The sequence below is a fragment of the Lathamus discolor genome, chromosome 1 (genome assembly GCF_037157495.1).
Source record: "Lathamus discolor isolate bLatDis1 chromosome 1, bLatDis1.hap1, whole genome shotgun sequence".
Lineage (NCBI taxonomy): Eukaryota > Metazoa > Chordata > Aves > Psittaciformes > Psittacidae > Lathamus > Lathamus discolor.
This window is the reverse complement of record NC_088884.1, coordinates 101,080,223-101,098,765: the sequence shown is the minus strand read 5'-3', so window position 1 is coordinate 101,098,765 and position 18,543 is coordinate 101,080,223. Positions and strand designations below refer to the sequence as shown.

The following is an 18,543-nucleotide window of genomic DNA, read 5'->3' as shown; positions in this document are numbered from 1 at the left end:
TATAGATTTTATCTTACACATTATAGATTTTGTCAGGGAGAATTCTCCATGTAGACTAATTTTAAAATAAGTTACTATTCGCTAATTTTTCTTTAGACTTCTATAACAAGCTATTAACTGTAACACTTCTGTGTTATTAGAAATTTTGCATGAGGTATTGCAATCTAAAGCTTGATATTTGGTAAATTGTTTTTAGACTGGGCTTTCAATAATGCTTCAAAGAGTTGGACATCATGGATTTTTTCCTCTTTTAATTAGAGTTGCATCCCAAATCATCAGGAGAATTCCGGTCCTCATCCCTTGTCTAAGCATTAGGCTTTTCCTAAGTATTCTTATATTTTAGATATTGAATCCTGTGTTTCAGATATGTTACACATTTAAATAATAGAGGCAGTGCTCCTGAGTACTGAGACTCATGCCAAAAATAAATGTGGTAATTTATGACATAACGTTACTTGCACGAATTGTCAGAATTACGATATACAAGCCACAGGCATAAAATTATCAAGAAAATTTATGAACTTACAAAGACATCTTCACATTTTAAATGACCTTATTAAAGTAATCAGAGGTGATTTATGACCACAAAGTTAATTTCTGCAAAAGCCTATGTCAAAACAACTGAAATTTTTTCCTCAACTCATGCAGCTAGAGAGAATACAAGCAAATGTGTCTGGGTTGTGGACATCCTGAAATTAGTATCACAGTAGATTTTATCTAACTATATCTATTATATCTAATTGTATAGATTATGCCTATATGTATATATGAATTTGGTGAATCAAGGAGGATCTTAGCAAGTAAAGGAATTCCAAATGGTGGACTGAATGTCATCCTCTTTTCTCCCAAACTTTGTGAAAGGTAGTTCCTTTGAGATATGCCTACTATTCTAGTGCTTTGCTAAAAGGCTGAACATTTCTGTCAGTGGTGACTGGGTAAACACTGAGTTTATGTTTAATCTTGCATTGCTGTTACTACGAAAAATATCACTTAAATGAACACTTGCAAAACACGTGAAAGGTACTATGCAATGGAAATTATTTCAAACTTCCTTCTTTTAAATCAACCAGATTTTTTTTTATTCATCTGTAAGTGATATTTAGCAACTAGTAATGAAATGTAACATTCTCAGCTTAGCAAATGCATCACCTGCTTGAAAAAAACAACAAACACCAAAACCCAACGTTTTAGTGTGCCAGTTTAAGAAGAGGTCTTGCCATTTTTTATCTTAGAATGATTTAATCTTAGAATGATTTGGGTCATAAGGGACCTTAAAGATCATCTAGTTCCAAACCCCCCGCCATGGGCAGGTACACCTTCCACTAGACCAGGTTGCTCAACGCCCCGTCCAACCTGGCCATGAACACTTCCAGGGATGGGGCATCTGAACTTCTCTGGGCAACCTGTGGCAGTGTCTCACCACCCTCACAATAATTAATTTCTTCCTTATACCTAATCTAAATCTACCCTTTTTCAGTTTAAAGCCATTTCCCCTTGTCTTTTCACTACGTGCCCTTGTAAAAAGTCCCTCTCAGATTTCTTTTAGGCCCCCTTTAGATACTGGAAGACTGCTATAAGGTGTCTTCAGAGCCTTCTCTTCTCCGGAACAACTCCAGCTCTCTCAGCCTGTCTCCATAGGAGAGGTGCTCCAGCCCCCTGATCATCTTCATGGCCTTCTTCTGGATATGCTTCAGCAAGTCCACATCCTTCTTATGCTGTAGGCCTCATTTCTGGACCCAGTACTCCAGGCAGGGTCTCACAAGAGCAGAGTAGAGGGGCAGGATCACCTCCTTTGACCTGCTGGTCACGCTGCTTTTGATGCAGCCTAGGATGTGGTTGGTTTCTGGGCTGTGAACACACACTGCCAGCTCATGTGCAGTTTCTCATTGACCAACACCCTCAAGTCCTTCTCCACAGGGCTACTCTGAATCGCTTCTCTACCCAACCTGTAGCTGTGCCTGGGATTGCCCTGACCGAGGTGCAGGACCTTGCACGTCGTATTGTTGAATTTCATGAGGTTGGCATTGACCCACCCTTCAAGTGTGTTGAGGTCCCTCTGGATGATATCCGTTCCCTCCAATGTGTTGACTGCACCACACAATTTGGTGTCATTGACATTCAGGGTGTGTCATGGACAGTGGGACTGAGGGTGTACTCAATCTCACTGTCCATATTGCCAAAAAAGATGTTAAACAGCTTCACTCTTAGAAGCGTCACTTTTATTAGAGCAATTTTTAAATTGTTCTTAAAACTGTAATCATAGAAATTTTGTACTTTTCATATCTGAAGAATAAAAAAACCAAATAAAGCTCTGAGTCGTCTCTGAAAGTAGGCATTTCTGATTGATCTTGACACTGACAATGGATTACGTACAGAGAAAAGTTTTCTCCTTGAAGGCCTAGAATTACTGAGCCAATTCTGAAACTGATTAAATTTCATGTTTCTGAAAGGTCACACTGCTGCTAGTCATTTGTGAAGATAGTACAAATAAAGTTATGTGAGAACAATTAGTGCTGGTAGTGAACTTTGCCCTGACAAATTATACTAACTCAAATACTGATGGAATTGAGAAGGTAGAAATTATTTCTGTTGAGAATCTTAAAGAAAACCTGAAGCTTTAGGAAAAAGGTGAATGCCTGATCAGTTACAATTTTTTGATAATTTAGCACTTAATTCCTAAGATGAAAGAAAGATCTAACTTTTTATTTGAATATGAAAGTCAACAGTCTCTTAGTGAAGGGAAGATTCCTTCTGCTAGTTTAATCTAAGTAACAGTTTTCTTGTCTTAGCCAGTTTCTTGAAAAACTAAAAAAAAAAAAAAAAAAACAGGGAAAATATTCTGAGTAGCCTAGAGATGTAATGACACTATTCTCCTTCAGTTTTCTGTACACGACACATGTATACTTTTCTTGGTGGCATAGTGTCTATTATACTTTCCTTGGAACGTGATATCACTTTGGTTTTGAATCTGTTTCAAGTTGCATTTTTCTTGGTTAATGGCATCAGAATAACTCCCCTCTGTAAAAAAAACAGATTTTTATCAAGTGTCCTACAAGAATACCCTTTGTAAGAAAACAGTCTTAAATGTAGTGCTGCTGCAGAATTGTAATAGTAAAGTTATACAAAAATGAAAAATAAAAATTGTTGCATATGTGAATAATCTATTACTTGATGACAAACAAATCAGATTAGCACATTTCCATGTTTTCCCATAGCAACAAAGAAAATAAATGCACTAGTAACTTGTTGATATCATCCTTACTCTTCAGGAGTCTCATGTTCCCTAAGACTGGCTACAATAAACGGGTGAATTTTCCTCTCATATTTTATGATTTTAAGTTTAATCATTCATACATCCCAAAAGAGCAAGACAACTGCAGTGAGCTGCAGATTTGACTGCATGTTCCATCAGATAACTCTATAGCACCTTTTCAGAATTTTAGGACTATATGACCACAAGTGTTATTAGGAATCTGAATACAAGTTGGTGACACAAAGTTTGGGGGCTATGCATAGAGGACATTGTTTTGTTGGCATGTTTGGTTTAAATTCCCAAATGGTATGAATGTTCCTGGATTTATATGTGTTTGTTAGGTTTATGTAGCCTTACTTACATCCTGAATTTAGAAGTCATGCAATTTAAAGTATCAAATGTAGTTTCCCAAACTTCGAACTCTATTTTTTCAAGATTTTGGATAAGGATATCTGTTACAAAATGGCAAGTTTTACTATTACCTTTTACACACATGCACTTGTACACATCCATTCTCTGTATGAGTTCACAAAAGAACTGAGGGGGCTGCAGTGCAAAATTAATAAGAATAATTACATGCTTCTGCTTTAATAAGAACAACATAAATCCTAAGATCAAGAGAATTCTTTGTATGATTATGAATCATTTCTATGAAATTGTTGCTAGCTGTTTTCTTTGAACTTGAAACAAATTGTCTAGTATGGTACTGGAGGTTTACTTAGCTCTAATATGTTGAAACATTGGAGACAAAGCCATAAAAACTCCTTAAACTGCTCTGCAAGGAAGGGAAAATATCCTTGTATCTATTTTGCACAATGCAGGGCATGGAAAGCAGAGAAGCTAGCAATCATGGAGCCTTCACTCTGGTCCTACCTTTTTGATGTAGCTGATGGGACAGAACAATCTCTGCTATTCTCTGGTGGGTTGGCCAATGGGGATGACTCTTCCTTATGCTTTGCCAAGCAAGGCAGGAGTTCAGAGTGTGACCACAGCTATACAGTTTCTAAAACTGTAATAACTGATTCTGTCAGTTAAAAGATGTGATTTAGGCAGACATTTTCTACTTACTCTATTGAAACATTTTTTTTAGAGTAGCTAATAAAATATACTACTTTTTTCTTTTTTTTTTTTCTTTTTTTAAATACTGCTGATATACAAGTTTCCACTCATTTCATTCCCACAGGCTAGGAGCAAAAATGACAAAGCAGTACAACTGTATGTTATAGAGGTTATTTACTTTGTGTACTTCTGACTGTATTGGATTTTTAGCCTAGGTGTGCTAAACCTTGAACCTAAATGCTGTATATAATTGAAGGAAAGAGTTAGTTACAGCATGTCTGAGTTCGTAGCTTATATTATCTGAGAAACAATAGCATGAAAGGTCTTAAGAATTGTCAGTAGTATGTCCATTAGTGAAACCACACATATATCCAGGGATGAAGGAAATGGCTGAAAAACTGTATGAAAAAAAATCTAATTCTGTTAGATAATATACTTATGGAAGCAGGCCTTTTATGTATTTTTAGAAATGAAACATTTGTGTCCACACTGTACAAACTCAAGAATTTCAGTACTTCAGTGCAAATATATTCATAATCTGGGAGGATTTGTTTTCCTTTGTATAGTTTAATTTAAATGTACAGGCTTAAAAAAAATATCTATAAAGTAAGGATTTTAAAATTAGGTTGGTTTCTCAAATTGGTATAGTTCAAGCTACAGCAATTTACTTATTAAATACATGTTTAAATTTCAATTCAGTTATTCCCATTGACTTCAATGAGACAACACATATTCAGGTGTAATGCTTAACAACTTTGCTTGATCAGAACCATCGATAGCTAGATTGGAGAATAGGAGGTCTTGATTCAGGCATCAGATCTTAAGGAATTTAAAATTTATACTTTGATAGATAAATAGCTTGAGAAGTTAAAACACTGAAGCGTGCCAGTATAAAGCATGGAGCTTGCTGCTTCATTGCTAGAAGCAGTTTGTATTGCTGTTTTGCTTTCAGCTTATGTATTATTTCAGAGCTGATCGAAAGAATTGGTAGCAAAGTGTGAAATAAATTGTACTTCTAAATAAACCAATTTAACATTTCTTGGTGCTTTAAGTGATGTCAGTAATATTAATATTTAAAATATCTCTGTCTGAAATCTTTTTATTACTACGTATAGTAATAATGGCCACCATTTCATTCTGCTGTTTTTCTTATTAGAATATTACATTGTAAACATTGTAAAAATACTATCTTTTAGCACTGAAATAGATGCAAAAGATTTCAAGCGTCTATTTGCATGTAAATGACTCAAGTTTTATTCAGTCAATAAAACCAGTCTATTAATCCTTTTACTACATTTCTTACATGGGTTTAAACCAAAGAACATGAGGTCTTCAGCTGTACGAGAACTTTTGCTTAACTTTCATATAGGTAGGCAGAAAAATAATGGCTTTTAACTGACTTAAACTGGGAAGGTATGCAAAAAAAAATTATCTCTGCAGGTTTTTCCATTGTATTATGCATATTTAAGGATTTGTTTGCTTGCTTTTAGCTAAAACTGTGTAATTAAAAATACCTGTTCATGGGTGGACTAAAGATATTAATAAGCATGAGGCAGAATATTTTTAGCTGTTTTGTCCAAGTAGTAATGGGCGTTTAAGCATACACATGCATATCGTATGACATTAACGTCTTAGGAGGCTTACAGCAACCTGACAGCCAGGTACATTCATGTAGACACAACAGTGTGATAAAAGCAGTCCAGACATCTGGATCACGGTGCTGCTATACAGAAACATTTCTGAACAATTCACATTATTGCACTTACCCAAATTTCCAGTCTCGTCCACCCCTTTCTCCTTGTTTCTTTCTCAGCCTCTGCCTTTGCCTTTTATGTACTTGCAGAATCTCATTTTTCCTTTACAAGTCACCTCCATCTGCTTATGTGTCAGTGTGGCCCTCGTGCCACACATCACATTGAGGAATTCTCAAGATGAAGGGCTGTATTCACATCAGTACTTCTGTCTCAGCACTGTTTCATGCTTGTCACTGTTCAGCACTCAGCGCCACACTGCCTTGTTTTGTCAATAACCATTTATTTGTTGCTGGAATAGTAGCAACCATTACATCTGACCTCCCTGTTTCATCAATTATGGATAGATTATTGGATGTGAACATCTGCAAAAGCTTGCTGTTGAACTTACCTCCTGGCTGGGATTAGATAAAGTATTAAACTGTTGTTTATTGTCAGGCCAAAACTCTACTGGGAAGCCAGGGAATTCCAAGACTAGCAGACTCCCATCAGCAAACACCAAAAATTGTTTAGTATTGCCACCGTTTCCCATAAGATCTTAGCCATTTATTATTTACACTTATTACTAGTTGTTATAACATACTTGATAAAAGCTCTTGGCAGGCACAGTGTTTCCAGCTATTGTCACATCTGTCAGGATGGAAAGGATACATAAACTGTTTTTCCCTCTTATATTGCTGTTAAAGGGTAACAGATGAAGCTTCTTCACTCCAGACTGTTAAGCCATGCTTTATTTTGAAGAAATATGTCAACAGTGGCTGGTTTGGAAAACATTACATTCCTGTACTAAATAAAGATTGCAACAACATTTACTAGAGTAATGTCTCTTGCAGCTGAGATTTCAAAATGCATGGTATTAACAAACTAAAATACCTGGTTTTGGTGCTTGTATAGGTTTTTGCTTTGAAGGGCCTGACTGATTTTTTTTTAATTTTTTTTTTTAATTTATTTTAATAAAATGCTTCATGAGATATACTAAATAATAAAATTACGACTGCATTCCTGCGATGTTGTAGGTGTAAAGACTCAGAACTAATATAATTTAGTGGCACAGAAGGCCAGAATTAAGAACAGTAATCCATCCAGAGGCTAATACAGAAGAAAGGGATGGGAACAAAAGTTAATGTTTGTTCAATCATGTGTACATTGCATCTCTTTAAAGTTTCCTGCGCAGCAAAATGATGAATACAGGGTGAACTCCTGACCTTGTAGGAAGTCAACAGACATTTGAAATTGCTCTGGGGAAAGGAACTTTTCCAGTTAGTTACTTGTATTTACATATCATCCATTCAGAATCAAAGCAAAATACTCTGAGTATTATGCAAAGCATACAAGACTAAATACAGGCAAAGAACCCTAGGTCTTTACTTGCTAGACTGTTAAGGAATTAGTAAAATATTTGTATTCTCTCATGCTACAAACAGATACAGAGTAACCCAAATCGTGAATTTCCATTCAAGTTTATGTGGTGTCAAGGTAAACAGTGCAGTTGATAGCCAGGCATGACGGGGGAGGGAGGAGTGGGGACTGAATAGAACAGTTACCCCTCAGGGAGAGTGTCAGCCAAACAACACCTTACTGACAGCCATGTCCTGGAACCAGGGTGCTCCATTTCTGTGTTTGACTCAGCCAGACTTCTGGGTGGGTTCCTCTACATCCCTTGCCATCCTCCTGTCCCTGATTCCCTTGCTCCTAGATGCATGCTTATGCTATGCATTATCCAAATACACACATTAAAGCCCCTGGAATAGCAGTTTGACCAATTGCAGACAAATTCTTTGTCTCTGTAGGAACAGTGACAAAGTTTGTACATTTCTGGTTTGGGTTTTTTTAGCGGTTTTGGATTTTTTTTTCCACAGTTTATTCATCAAAACAGTGCAGTCCAGTGTAATTGGATGTGGCTAAGGGCAAGAAGTTAGTATTCACATTTACAGAATTTGAGTTGATGTGTTTCAGTTGTGGGAAAAGAGAGAGAACTAACAATTCTAGCAAATCAGGGACTATTCACTCTCTCCCCAGTATGGCACCCAGTTTCAGTATCCTGTAACTGTGAGCATGCAGACAGAATGCTGTGCTACTTCTACCCTGGATGCTCATTATGTCCAAATACATTTATCATTAAACAAGGTGCAGCCTGCCATTCAGGTGATATTGGTGTATTACTTTCTTGGGATCAATAAGCTCTGCTTATTGTAATCAATACATTACATGATCAATACAATTTTCTTATTGCTGTCCAACCTTTCTCACACTGCATTTTGGCCAAAATAAGAATACATCTGGGTTTGCATCATGAAACTCTTCTTTGACCTTACCCAGGATGGCCACAGGCATGTAACCACTCAAATTATGGTAATAAAAACTGTGATTTTTAGGTGTTTTTAAATATGCATTTCTTAGAGAGCTATGGGAGAGAGTCTACTGAACTGCAAAATGCCTATGCATAAGGCTCTATTTTATTTTCACTGAATGGTATCAAAATGATTATTTAGTGACTGTCAGGGCTATGTGTATTTTCTGAAACTATTTAAGAGGTTCTAAGTGGTATGAGGCCAGTAGTCTCACTCAGTTACATTGTCTTCTACCAACACCTATTGTTGGCTCCAGAAAAATGTCAGATGCATGCTAGCCAGGCTAGGCCTTAGCCTGTTAGTGCAGTGCCTGTCAGAAATCATTAGCTACTGATCTCTTTGACTAATGTTCCAGTTGATTGTCTGATTCATGTTCAAGATCTGTAAATGAGGCAGAAGCATCTTTACTGCTTACCAGCTGTGCAATGGCTAAACACAGCTAGATTTTCAGAAATCAAAATAAATGTATTTCCAATAAAGTTTGACAACAATATCAAGTGCAAAGCTGAGAGCAGAACTATGGTTTTGTGGTTTTTAAAGTTACAGTATTATAAATCAATATTATGTCTTCATGTTTTTGTCAGAGTAATGTATTTTACCAAAATAGCAAAATACTGGTAGTAGCATTAATCTTGTGTTGAGTTGGATAGACATTCTTCATTCAACATAAATTCATACCTTCGATTTTTACTCTTTTGTCCATTATCCCCAGATGTGTCAATGTTTAGGACAGCCTATGTCCTTTTGTCTGAATTCTCAGTATATGCTAATGAGGTATGTGCATGTTTTTTGTGTATGCATAAAAGAAGTACAGGTGTGACAACGACAAAAAAACCCAACAAAACGGTGGGATTTTGAGGAGGGAGAGTCTTAGGGGAGGAGCTGTTTTATATTAATAGAATAACCCCACAAGGATCATACTGGCATAATGCTGAGATAACTAGAAGCAAATCTGCTCCTGGGATCTGACTAATATTTGTCTTGGCAAAGGGGGTAAGCATGAATATCACCTCTATCTACAGAATCAGTGCAAGAGCTATATGACAAATGGGCTCTAGTTTGAGGATTTAAGCAGAGCTTGTTACTTTATCTTTGCACTGTAACTGATTGTAGCCACAATAGACTTACAAAGACCCAGGAAGAGGGTTGATTTTGGAAAGAGGTGCTCCCACAGTAGCTATCGTCCTTCCAGGTGCACCTGCGTCCAGCTTTTGTTGCTGAGCAGGAAAACAAGGGAAGTTGTACAATGAACCCTGTTAGGGTTTTTTTATTTATTCGTATTTTGGAACCATAAAAGTTGGAGTCTTCACCCTTCCACCTTCCCACATTCTGCATAAATAAGAACAAGCAGTTGAAATCCACTGTTCATTTCTATATGACTTTTACTGTCATTGTATTTTGTTTTTTTTTTTAGCCAGTAATTCTACTGTAGACCCGCAGAAGTATGAAGTTTGAGATAGTCAGTGTGCTTTGTCACACAGAGCCAAAAATAAATTCATTATCAGAATCAGTGCAGTTTTCAGAATTTTTATAATGTTAAACTTATCTTACATTTTCTTTTTAGAGGGAGAAAAAAGTGTACATTATTCTGATCTGTTCAACTGCATATAGAATGGTATTTTTCTACTAGTTGCTAGGAGTATCAAAGTCTCTTTGAAACAGTGTGGAAATATTACAATGGAGTCTAGCATGATCAGGATACATTTATTGCAACAGCTTACTTCCTCAGAAATCTTTGTACATAGCAAAATAAAACTAAAAAAAAAGGACATTTTGCCCCTTCAGTAACTCTAAATCTCTGAAAGCATTGAGTTACCAGGATGACATTTTAATGCACAATATTTACCATAGAATACTGAAGCAGATGAATGTTACTTTAATAATAAGACTTTTGTTCCTCCAACGTTTACATGTTAATCCAGCATTTCATCCAGCCCTATCTCCACTCCTTTTTCTATCCTGAATGTTGAAGTTAAGGCATGCACCATAATTGAGGGAGCTCCTCTTCATTTGCTCTACATAAATGGATACTGGGCAACTGTAGCATACAGGGGCACTGTACAACTCCCTTCCATCAAGAATGCGTCCCTTTCTGTGTCAGTATGTAATATACGAAGCTGGAGGAGTTACTTAAAATACAAGCATATTTTCTATTATATTTCTATTTCTAATACAGGATATTTTCTATTGTAAATTATGAAGATTTCCTCACTTTCATGTAAATGATTTAATTATTGTTATTTCATCATTATTTAGAGTCAAACGTCTGATTTGTATAATGTAATAGTAATCTGGGACCAAAATGAGCACTTTTCATCAATACAAATGAGTGGCTTTATTTATTTACTTACTTCTTTCTAGCAACAGTTTCAGGGATGCAGTGAACCAACTTTTTACTTTAGTGTCTAGGTTTTCCCTTGGTTTTAACTGTACTTTTTAGGCTTTTTCATATCTTTAATAAAAAGAAAAGTAGAGTAGCCCAAGCCTTAGGCGCCAAAGCAAACTTCCTGTACTAGATAGTAACAACCAGAGGCCTAGTTAAATATTGCAGAGGACATTTTAAGTCTTTCGGGATTTCAGTCCTGTACATAGCGTTTTGGAAACCTCATGACTCTTTTATGGCAGTTTTTCTTATATGGACACAATTATGACAACAAATGTTGTAACTCCTCTGAGTTAAATGCAAACCCAAGAACTGCTTTTTGGACACCTGTGTGTATCTCTGATACCATCCTGGAGTATTAGAAAGACACACTACAAGCTTTGACAACTTTGAGTTTTGGGCAAGTTCTGAACTGATGTGACAGCTTACTAACTGAGGTGCCTTTATGCTCTTTTTGTCATATCTTGTGCGTTGAAAATGACTCAATTGAGAGTGACTCGATTGAGAATGACCTTCAAGTATAACATGCAATGCTACTGTACCTGAGAATATAACTGATAAGAAAGTGCTTGAGGTATGGTAAGTAGTACAGTGCACATTAATAAATGCTAGTTTTTGTGCACACAGATTTTATATAACAAAAAAAATAAAAAATAAAAAAAAATAAGAGCCTTGTCCAAGGATACTCCTGCATGGAGTACAACTCTTTCAAGAACTAGCAAACCTGAGTAGTGGAAACTGGTAGAAATGGTGACATCCACAGCATTAGCATACACAGGTTGTCTTCTTTTGACCCGTGTACTTTGTCAATGACAGGGGATGCAGTCTTAATAGAAAATGCCCTATTTTTTATCTTAGTTTAAATAGGCATCTTGGGGCATGCAAGATACTGTCGTATGTCCCTGGGCATCTCCCATCCCCCTTCAGAGCTGGTAAATGACATTCCTTTCTTGGAAATGTGCAAAAAGGATTTCCATAGATCGTCTTCGGAGATTTGCTGTTTCCTCATGTGTGTAATAGGTTGGGTCAAGCAATAAAGAGGAGGGAGGAAAGAATAAGATTTAATTTTATATGTACTCTCCCATCATCACCACTGGAAACAAAAGGGCTGAAAAGAGAAATTATGCAATAGTGGTGATGGCAGTGTTTATATCACACATTTTTATACAGCAGCTGTAAGCCTTTGGTTAAGGAAGTGGTCCTGATAATAGAGTACATTCCCAGCCAATGTTATCAAATTGCTTGTGTGCATAAATAGTCATAAAAATAACAACTTTATCTACAGTTTTTTTAAGGCAACATAGATTAAATGAATAGTCTATAAATTATTGACTTCTTGTGCATCCGGATTCTACTAAGAAAAGTTGTCAAGTTGATAGTTTAAAGAAAGAAAAATTAAGTTTATTTCAGCATATCATTCTAAAACACTATGAATGCAAACGATACCGTCTTAAGGTATCGATTATCAGACATTCATAAAAGCACAGCCTCTTAAAATCTTTTAAATTATGGATAAGGAAATTTATATTGTGAATCAGAGAATATCCCTTTGGCTTTTGCAAAGTGCTAAAATAGAGGGATTTAAATGCAGGTTATATCTCTTTAATTTGTAATTATTGAGTAGTTTCAAATAACTATAAGTAATGATCAAAAACCTAGTCCCATTACAGCTAATTAAGGAAGAAATGTACAAGTGGGAAAACTTTTAATTTTGTGTTTCATATGGACACAGAGACTGAAAAAAAAAATAAAAATAGAAAAAGTATAAAATCTTAGCATTGTATTTATTGGGTTTTATTTTCCTGTTTCACAGATCTTGGACACCTCTGTAAAAATCTTCACACCACTTTGTGATTCTGCTGGCCTAAGCAGAGCATATGCAGCTATAGCCAAGATCCTGGTAAGGTAGGTTAGCATATCCTTGTCAGTGCAGATTTATTCGACTGTGAAAGACTTAAATTGTTAGAGGTCTGTCGCTTCCCATTACTGACTGCTTAAATTTTAAGCAGTGCTCTTCTTGCAGTAAGTGACCCTTTCATGGAAAGTTATTTGAAGCTGGTACATATTTTCTAAAGTGTATCATCCAAGCTTTTCTTTACCTGTAAACTATAATATGTCCTTTTCCCCTCCCTACTTTGGGGACTGGGGATTTTTGTATGTTTGTTTGTTTTACCCAAGACCGGGAAGGATCTTACTGGAAAATGGAAATCTAGGCATATTTTCCAGGTTAAAAAAGACTTTAAAGAATGTAGCAAGCTTCAGCAGGTCTCTCAGTGTAATCTTTCTGAGCTCTAAGTTTCTATTTTTTGTACTCTCTTCTGTGGAAGAATTTCTAGTTTGGGCATGTGTAGCTAGATATAAATTTGTCGCAAATAAAATGCTTGTCTTCAATGTTTTCCTTTCAACATCTAAAATTAAAATCGACTTCCAGGTGAACTCGTTTGAAACTCTTCAACTTGTTACACAAATACTTTTTACATAAAGTTGTCTAATGCAATTATCATATGAAATAAACATAAAAGAGGTTAAAGTTAAGGTTGCAGCTTATCCTTGATTCCTCCTATGTTTAGGGACTTCAGTGCATATGATGCATGACAGAGGTTGGCAATTTTTTTATAGAAGAGGACTTCTCACTAGGTTTATTTCAGTGTACAGACCAAATTCTCCTGTCTGAGTTAGATCCCTTTGCTCTCAGAGCACGTAGGGGCCAGCAACAATCACAGGTCTCTTCAGTTCCCTAATACATAACTCACGGCTACCACCCTCACTGTAAAATATTTCTTCCTAACATTTAATCTAAATCTACCCTCTTTCAGCTTAAAACCATTACCTTTTTACAAGGGTATCACAACCGGCCCTGCTAAAAGTCTGCCACCATCTTTTTTATAAGCCCCCTTTAGGTACTGAAAGGCTGCAATAAGCTTTCCCTTCAGGCTCAACAATCCCAGCTGTCTCAGCCTGTCTTCATAGGAGAGGTGCTCCAGCCTTTCTGTGGACATGCTTCAACACCTCCCTGACCTCCACGTGTCTTAGCATAGCTTCTGGGAGGATCTGCTCCATGATTTTTCCAGGCATAGAGGTGGGACTGACAGGTCATTAGTTTCCATGGTCCTTCTTTCTACACTTTTTAAAAATAGGTGCAATGTTTCCCTTTTTCCCGTCACCAGGCACTTCACCTGGCAGCCATGACTTCTCAAATGTACAGCCAATTCCCTTTTGACTCTGGGATGCATCTCATCAGATCCCATAGGCATAGGTATGTTTGGATTCCTTGGGTATTCATAAACCTGATCTTCTCTTGCAGTGGGAGGGATTTTGCTCCCCCCGTCAACATCTTGCAGTCCATCCACTTGAGAGGTGTTAAAAGAGAGGTTGCCAGTGAAGACCAAGCCAAAAATTCGTTGCCTTCTGTTGTCTGTTGTTACCATTTTGCCAGCAGCAGTCATCAAGGGAGTATGCTTTCTTTGACATTCTTTTTCTGGCTGACATACCTTTAGAAGCCCTTGTTATTCTTTGAATCCCTTGCCAAGTTCAGCTCCAGCTGTGCCTTGGTCTTCCAGACCCCATCATTACACAGCCAAGTAGCATCCCTATAATCTTCCCAGGATTTGTGTCCCTGCTTTCACTGCCTGTGCATTTTCTTCTTGCCCTTTAGTTTGACCAGCAGGACTTGACTCAGCCATGCTGGTACCTTGTGTTCTTTTCCTATTTCTTACACCTGAAGACTGAGAGCTCTTGTGCTCTATGGAAAGCATCCTTAAAGATCTGCCAGCTCTGTTCTGCTCCCTTGTCCTGAGGACAGTTTCTCAAGGGGTCCTATTGACTAACTCCTTGAAGAGCTAGAATTTTGCTTTTTCAAAATTCAGGGTCCTGACTTTATTCCTCACCTGACCCATATCGCTCAGGACTGTGAATTCCATCACTGCATGATCACTGCAGACCAGGCTGCTTCCAATCTTGATGTCATCAATTAGCTCATTTTTGTTGGTGGCCAACAGTTCCAGTATCACATCCCCTCTTGCAGGGCTGTCTGTTACCTGGCTTAAGAAGTTAGTCTCAATGCAGTCCAGGAGCCTCTTGGATTGCCTGCAGCTCACTGTGCTACTTTTCCAGCAGATGTCATGATGGTGAAATCCCCCAGCAGGACAAGAGCCTGTAAGCACAATGCCTCCTGTAGCTGGAGTAAGAAGCCTTCATCAGTAGACTCCCCTTGATTGGGTGGCCTGTATTAGACACCAATCATGATGTTTCCTTTGCTGCCTTGGTCTCCAATTCTTAGCAATGAGCTTTCAACCTGCTTATGGCTATTCTTCAGAGACAGCTCTTCACACTCTATTTCTTGATGTGAAGGGAAACCCTTCCACTTCTCCTTCCTCACCTGTCTCTTCTGAACAGCCTGTAGCCATCAATAGCTATACTCCAGTCATGGGATACATGTCTCAGGTGAGATATGTAATCTGTTTGTGTGCCTTATGTCTTCTGTAATGATCGAACTCCATGACTGAGGATCATAAGACTTGTGAAGTTTTTATCCATTTTCTTCAAAGGCCAATACTGTTAGGAAGTATAACAGATCATGAGACACCATTCCATAAAACCTATTCATTAATTGTTTTAAGTAGAAATGGATAAACTCCATTGTAACTTTCACTATATCACAAGCAGCAGAAATAGCTGAGTAGTCTGTAAAGTATCTCTGACATGAGAAAATATCACAAGCAACATTTGAATTGAGTGTTGAAGAAGCTGGCCAAATCAAGGCTGCTTTCAATTATCTTTGAAAGGCTGTAGCAACTAGGGGAGATTCCTGAGGACTAGAAGGTTGCAAATGTCACTTCTGTGTTCAAGGGAGAGGATCCAGGAAACCTCATCCCTAAACCTTATCCCTAAGAAGGTGACAGAGCAAATGATCCAGAAGCAATTTCCAAACATGTTAAGGACAAAAGGGTGATTAGATTTAATAATACAGGGAATTTGTACTTCACCAACCTGATAACTTTCTATGATAAGGTGACTGGCTTGATGGATAAAGGAAAAGCAGTGGATGTTGTTTCTCTCAATTTTAGCCAGGCTTCTGTCGTTATCGCCTGTAACCTCTTCATAAATAAGCTGACAAAATATGGCTTAGATAAATAGAAAGTGCGGTAGACTGAAAACCAGCTGAGATGCCGTTCTTCAAAGGACTGTAAACAGCAGCATGAGGTCCAGTGGGAGGTTAGTTATTAGTGGTGTACTCAGGCAATTGTACTGGCACCAATACTGATTAAGATCTTCATTAAGAATCTGGATGATGTGACCAAGTGCACCCCTCAGCCTCTTTGCAGACAATACAAAATTGAGGAGAAATGATTGATCCACACATAGGTGGCTGTGCTGCCCTTCAGAGGGACCTCAGCAAGCTGGAGAAATGAGCCAAAGGCAGTCTCATGAAGCTTGGGAATGGGAAATGCAACATCCTGCACCTGGGGACAAATAACCCCCGGCACCAGCCTAGGCTGTGGGCTGACTGGAAGTGAAGGAGCTTGGCAGAGCAGGACCTTCAAAAGTCAATCAAAATTCCACAAGCCTCCTCTAGCTGACCCTGCTCTGAGCAAGGCAGATGGAGATAGCTCTGGAGATCCCTTCCAGTCTTAACTATATTCTGATTCTGTGTTGCTGTCTTAAGACAGCAGTCCTAGATAAATTGTTTTGCCATGTAATGCTCTCTAGCAGAACACTTTTGGTAAGTTGATGAATATTTCAGACAAACCTACTTCTTAAATTTCAGTGCCAGAATTTTTCATGAACAAAATCATGCTGATCCAACTCTACTGGTTCTTATAAGAGGAAAAGACAGAGAATAATGGTTTGGGAAGCCAGTGTAGGGACATTAAAAAAAAACATTTCTGTTTACTTTCACACCAAACTTTTGGATATTTCCTTGTCTGATGTATAACAAACAAGCAAATTTCTGGCAAACCTGTTCAGAAAACATTGGATAAGTGCATGAATACATACTGTTGGTGACAGAATTTCCATACTCATCTTGATCACTTTTTCTTTACTTGTATTTTTATCTGATCTAGGCTAGACTTGTGCAAATAATAATTTGATGGGTAATGTCTTTGCAAAGAAAAGATGACTGTTTCTCTAAAATAATATGTTTAAAACATAACATCCGAGAGTTTGCACTTACTGCCTTGTGAAAGGTTGGAGGAAGTCAACTGAGCCTTCCCAAATCACTCAGAACTTGTCTATAGTTTTGGAATATTTTGTGAAATCTATTCCAGATGTTTTCACAGACCATGGGAAAATAAAAATCTCTATCATGTGCATTTAGGCATGTCATTTTCCAGGGAAAAATCTGACATAATAGCATCGTGTTCTTGACTTATTCTGCAGGTGTCCACCATGGTAATGACTTCTTGTGGACACATGATTTATACATCCAATTCAATCACATGAGCAATCCTATAAAAGGTGCATATTTTCATAAAAGTGTAATGGGGGTAAAAATCTCATAGGGCATTTTAGCATGAAACTGGAAAATGAGTTGCTGTAGATGTGTAATCTCTTCTGCTGAAGTCATCATAACTGTTCTGTGGGATCATGAATGACTATATCTTTTGGAAATTACATTTTATGCATTTAGAGAGGTGATATCTAAGGAGATAGAAAGTATATGGCTGTATAAAATAACATGTAGATTTTTGAAGGAACTGTAAAATATTAGCCCTTTGAGTAGGAAAGACCTGTTCATCTTGTTATTGGGTCTTGTAGAGGATAAAGTGTTTCAGTAATGCTTCTAGCATACTTTAAATATCTCAAGCTGGAGTGCTTTTAAAAGTACTTCCTTCGAAAAATTGTTAAACTCTACCAACCAATTGCTAGTTGGCATAAGTGAAGTTCTAACAGTGAGAAATATCTTTCTGATGTGTCAAATTGATTTGTTTGTTTGAAAGAGGTTACATGCCCTAACAATTTTCATATTTTCTATATGCAGAGCATAGGTTTTTATGTGAAATATAAAAAATGACCAAAAATACATCAAAACATTTCTATTAATTCATGAAATTAGGAAAACCTTTTTACATTTTCTCCTGTCACTGATTCCATTTGCTTTATTACTTTCAGCCTCTAGCCTGCAAACTTGGTGGCACAATCAACAAACCCCTTAGTGGCTGTTTCATCTCTGCTCTATTTGATTTCTCCACTCTGAGTAAATGATTAAGTTTTCATGCATTGGTTCAACCAAAATCTATGTTCACTCAACCACATCCTTTATTGATTACTTCTACTGCAAACAGTAGGCCAAGTGTGATATACATAATTGGACAGTTGTCAGGGGATGTGGGTGTTAACAGTCCTGTTTTCCCAATTGGAAACTGGAATCACCTTGATACACAAATATTCTGCACTGTTTCATTCTCATTCCTTGGACCAAGGAGTCCTTTTGCTCAGAATATATGTTTTTAACTCTCAAAGGTCTGGTTGAATGGATTTAATGATTATACCATATAATATGCTCTTCAAGTTGCACCTGTGCACTGCATATAGAAAACTAGAAAAACTGGAATTAATATTTGTCTAACACTTTAACCTTGTCCTTTAACTTATATAAATCATATGCTGTGTTTCTGTGGAGGAACATTTGATTTTCTCTCCTGAAAAAAAAAATATTAAAAAAAAGTGTTTCTAATTCTAAAATTTAGAAGCCTTTTGATGCTTGTGGCAGATGTTTACAGTACAGCATATTTAATGTTCTCA

The 18,543-nt window shown here is 37.2% G+C and overlaps 1 protein-coding gene across 1 annotated transcript in view; it reads left to right on the top strand.

Annotated features, from left to right (window-relative positions):
* TTC29 (tetratricopeptide repeat domain 29) overlaps positions 1-18,543 on the top strand; it is a gene marked incomplete at its 5' end in the record, with an annotated part of 142,491 nt that overhangs the window by 69,120 nt on the left and 54,828 nt on the right. Inside the window, one exon of the mRNA XM_065688281.1 lies at positions 12,611-12,702. Coding sequence (XP_065544353.1) covers positions 12,611-12,702 — 92 coding nt within the window. The remainder of the gene's footprint in view (positions 1-12,610; positions 12,703-18,543) is intronic.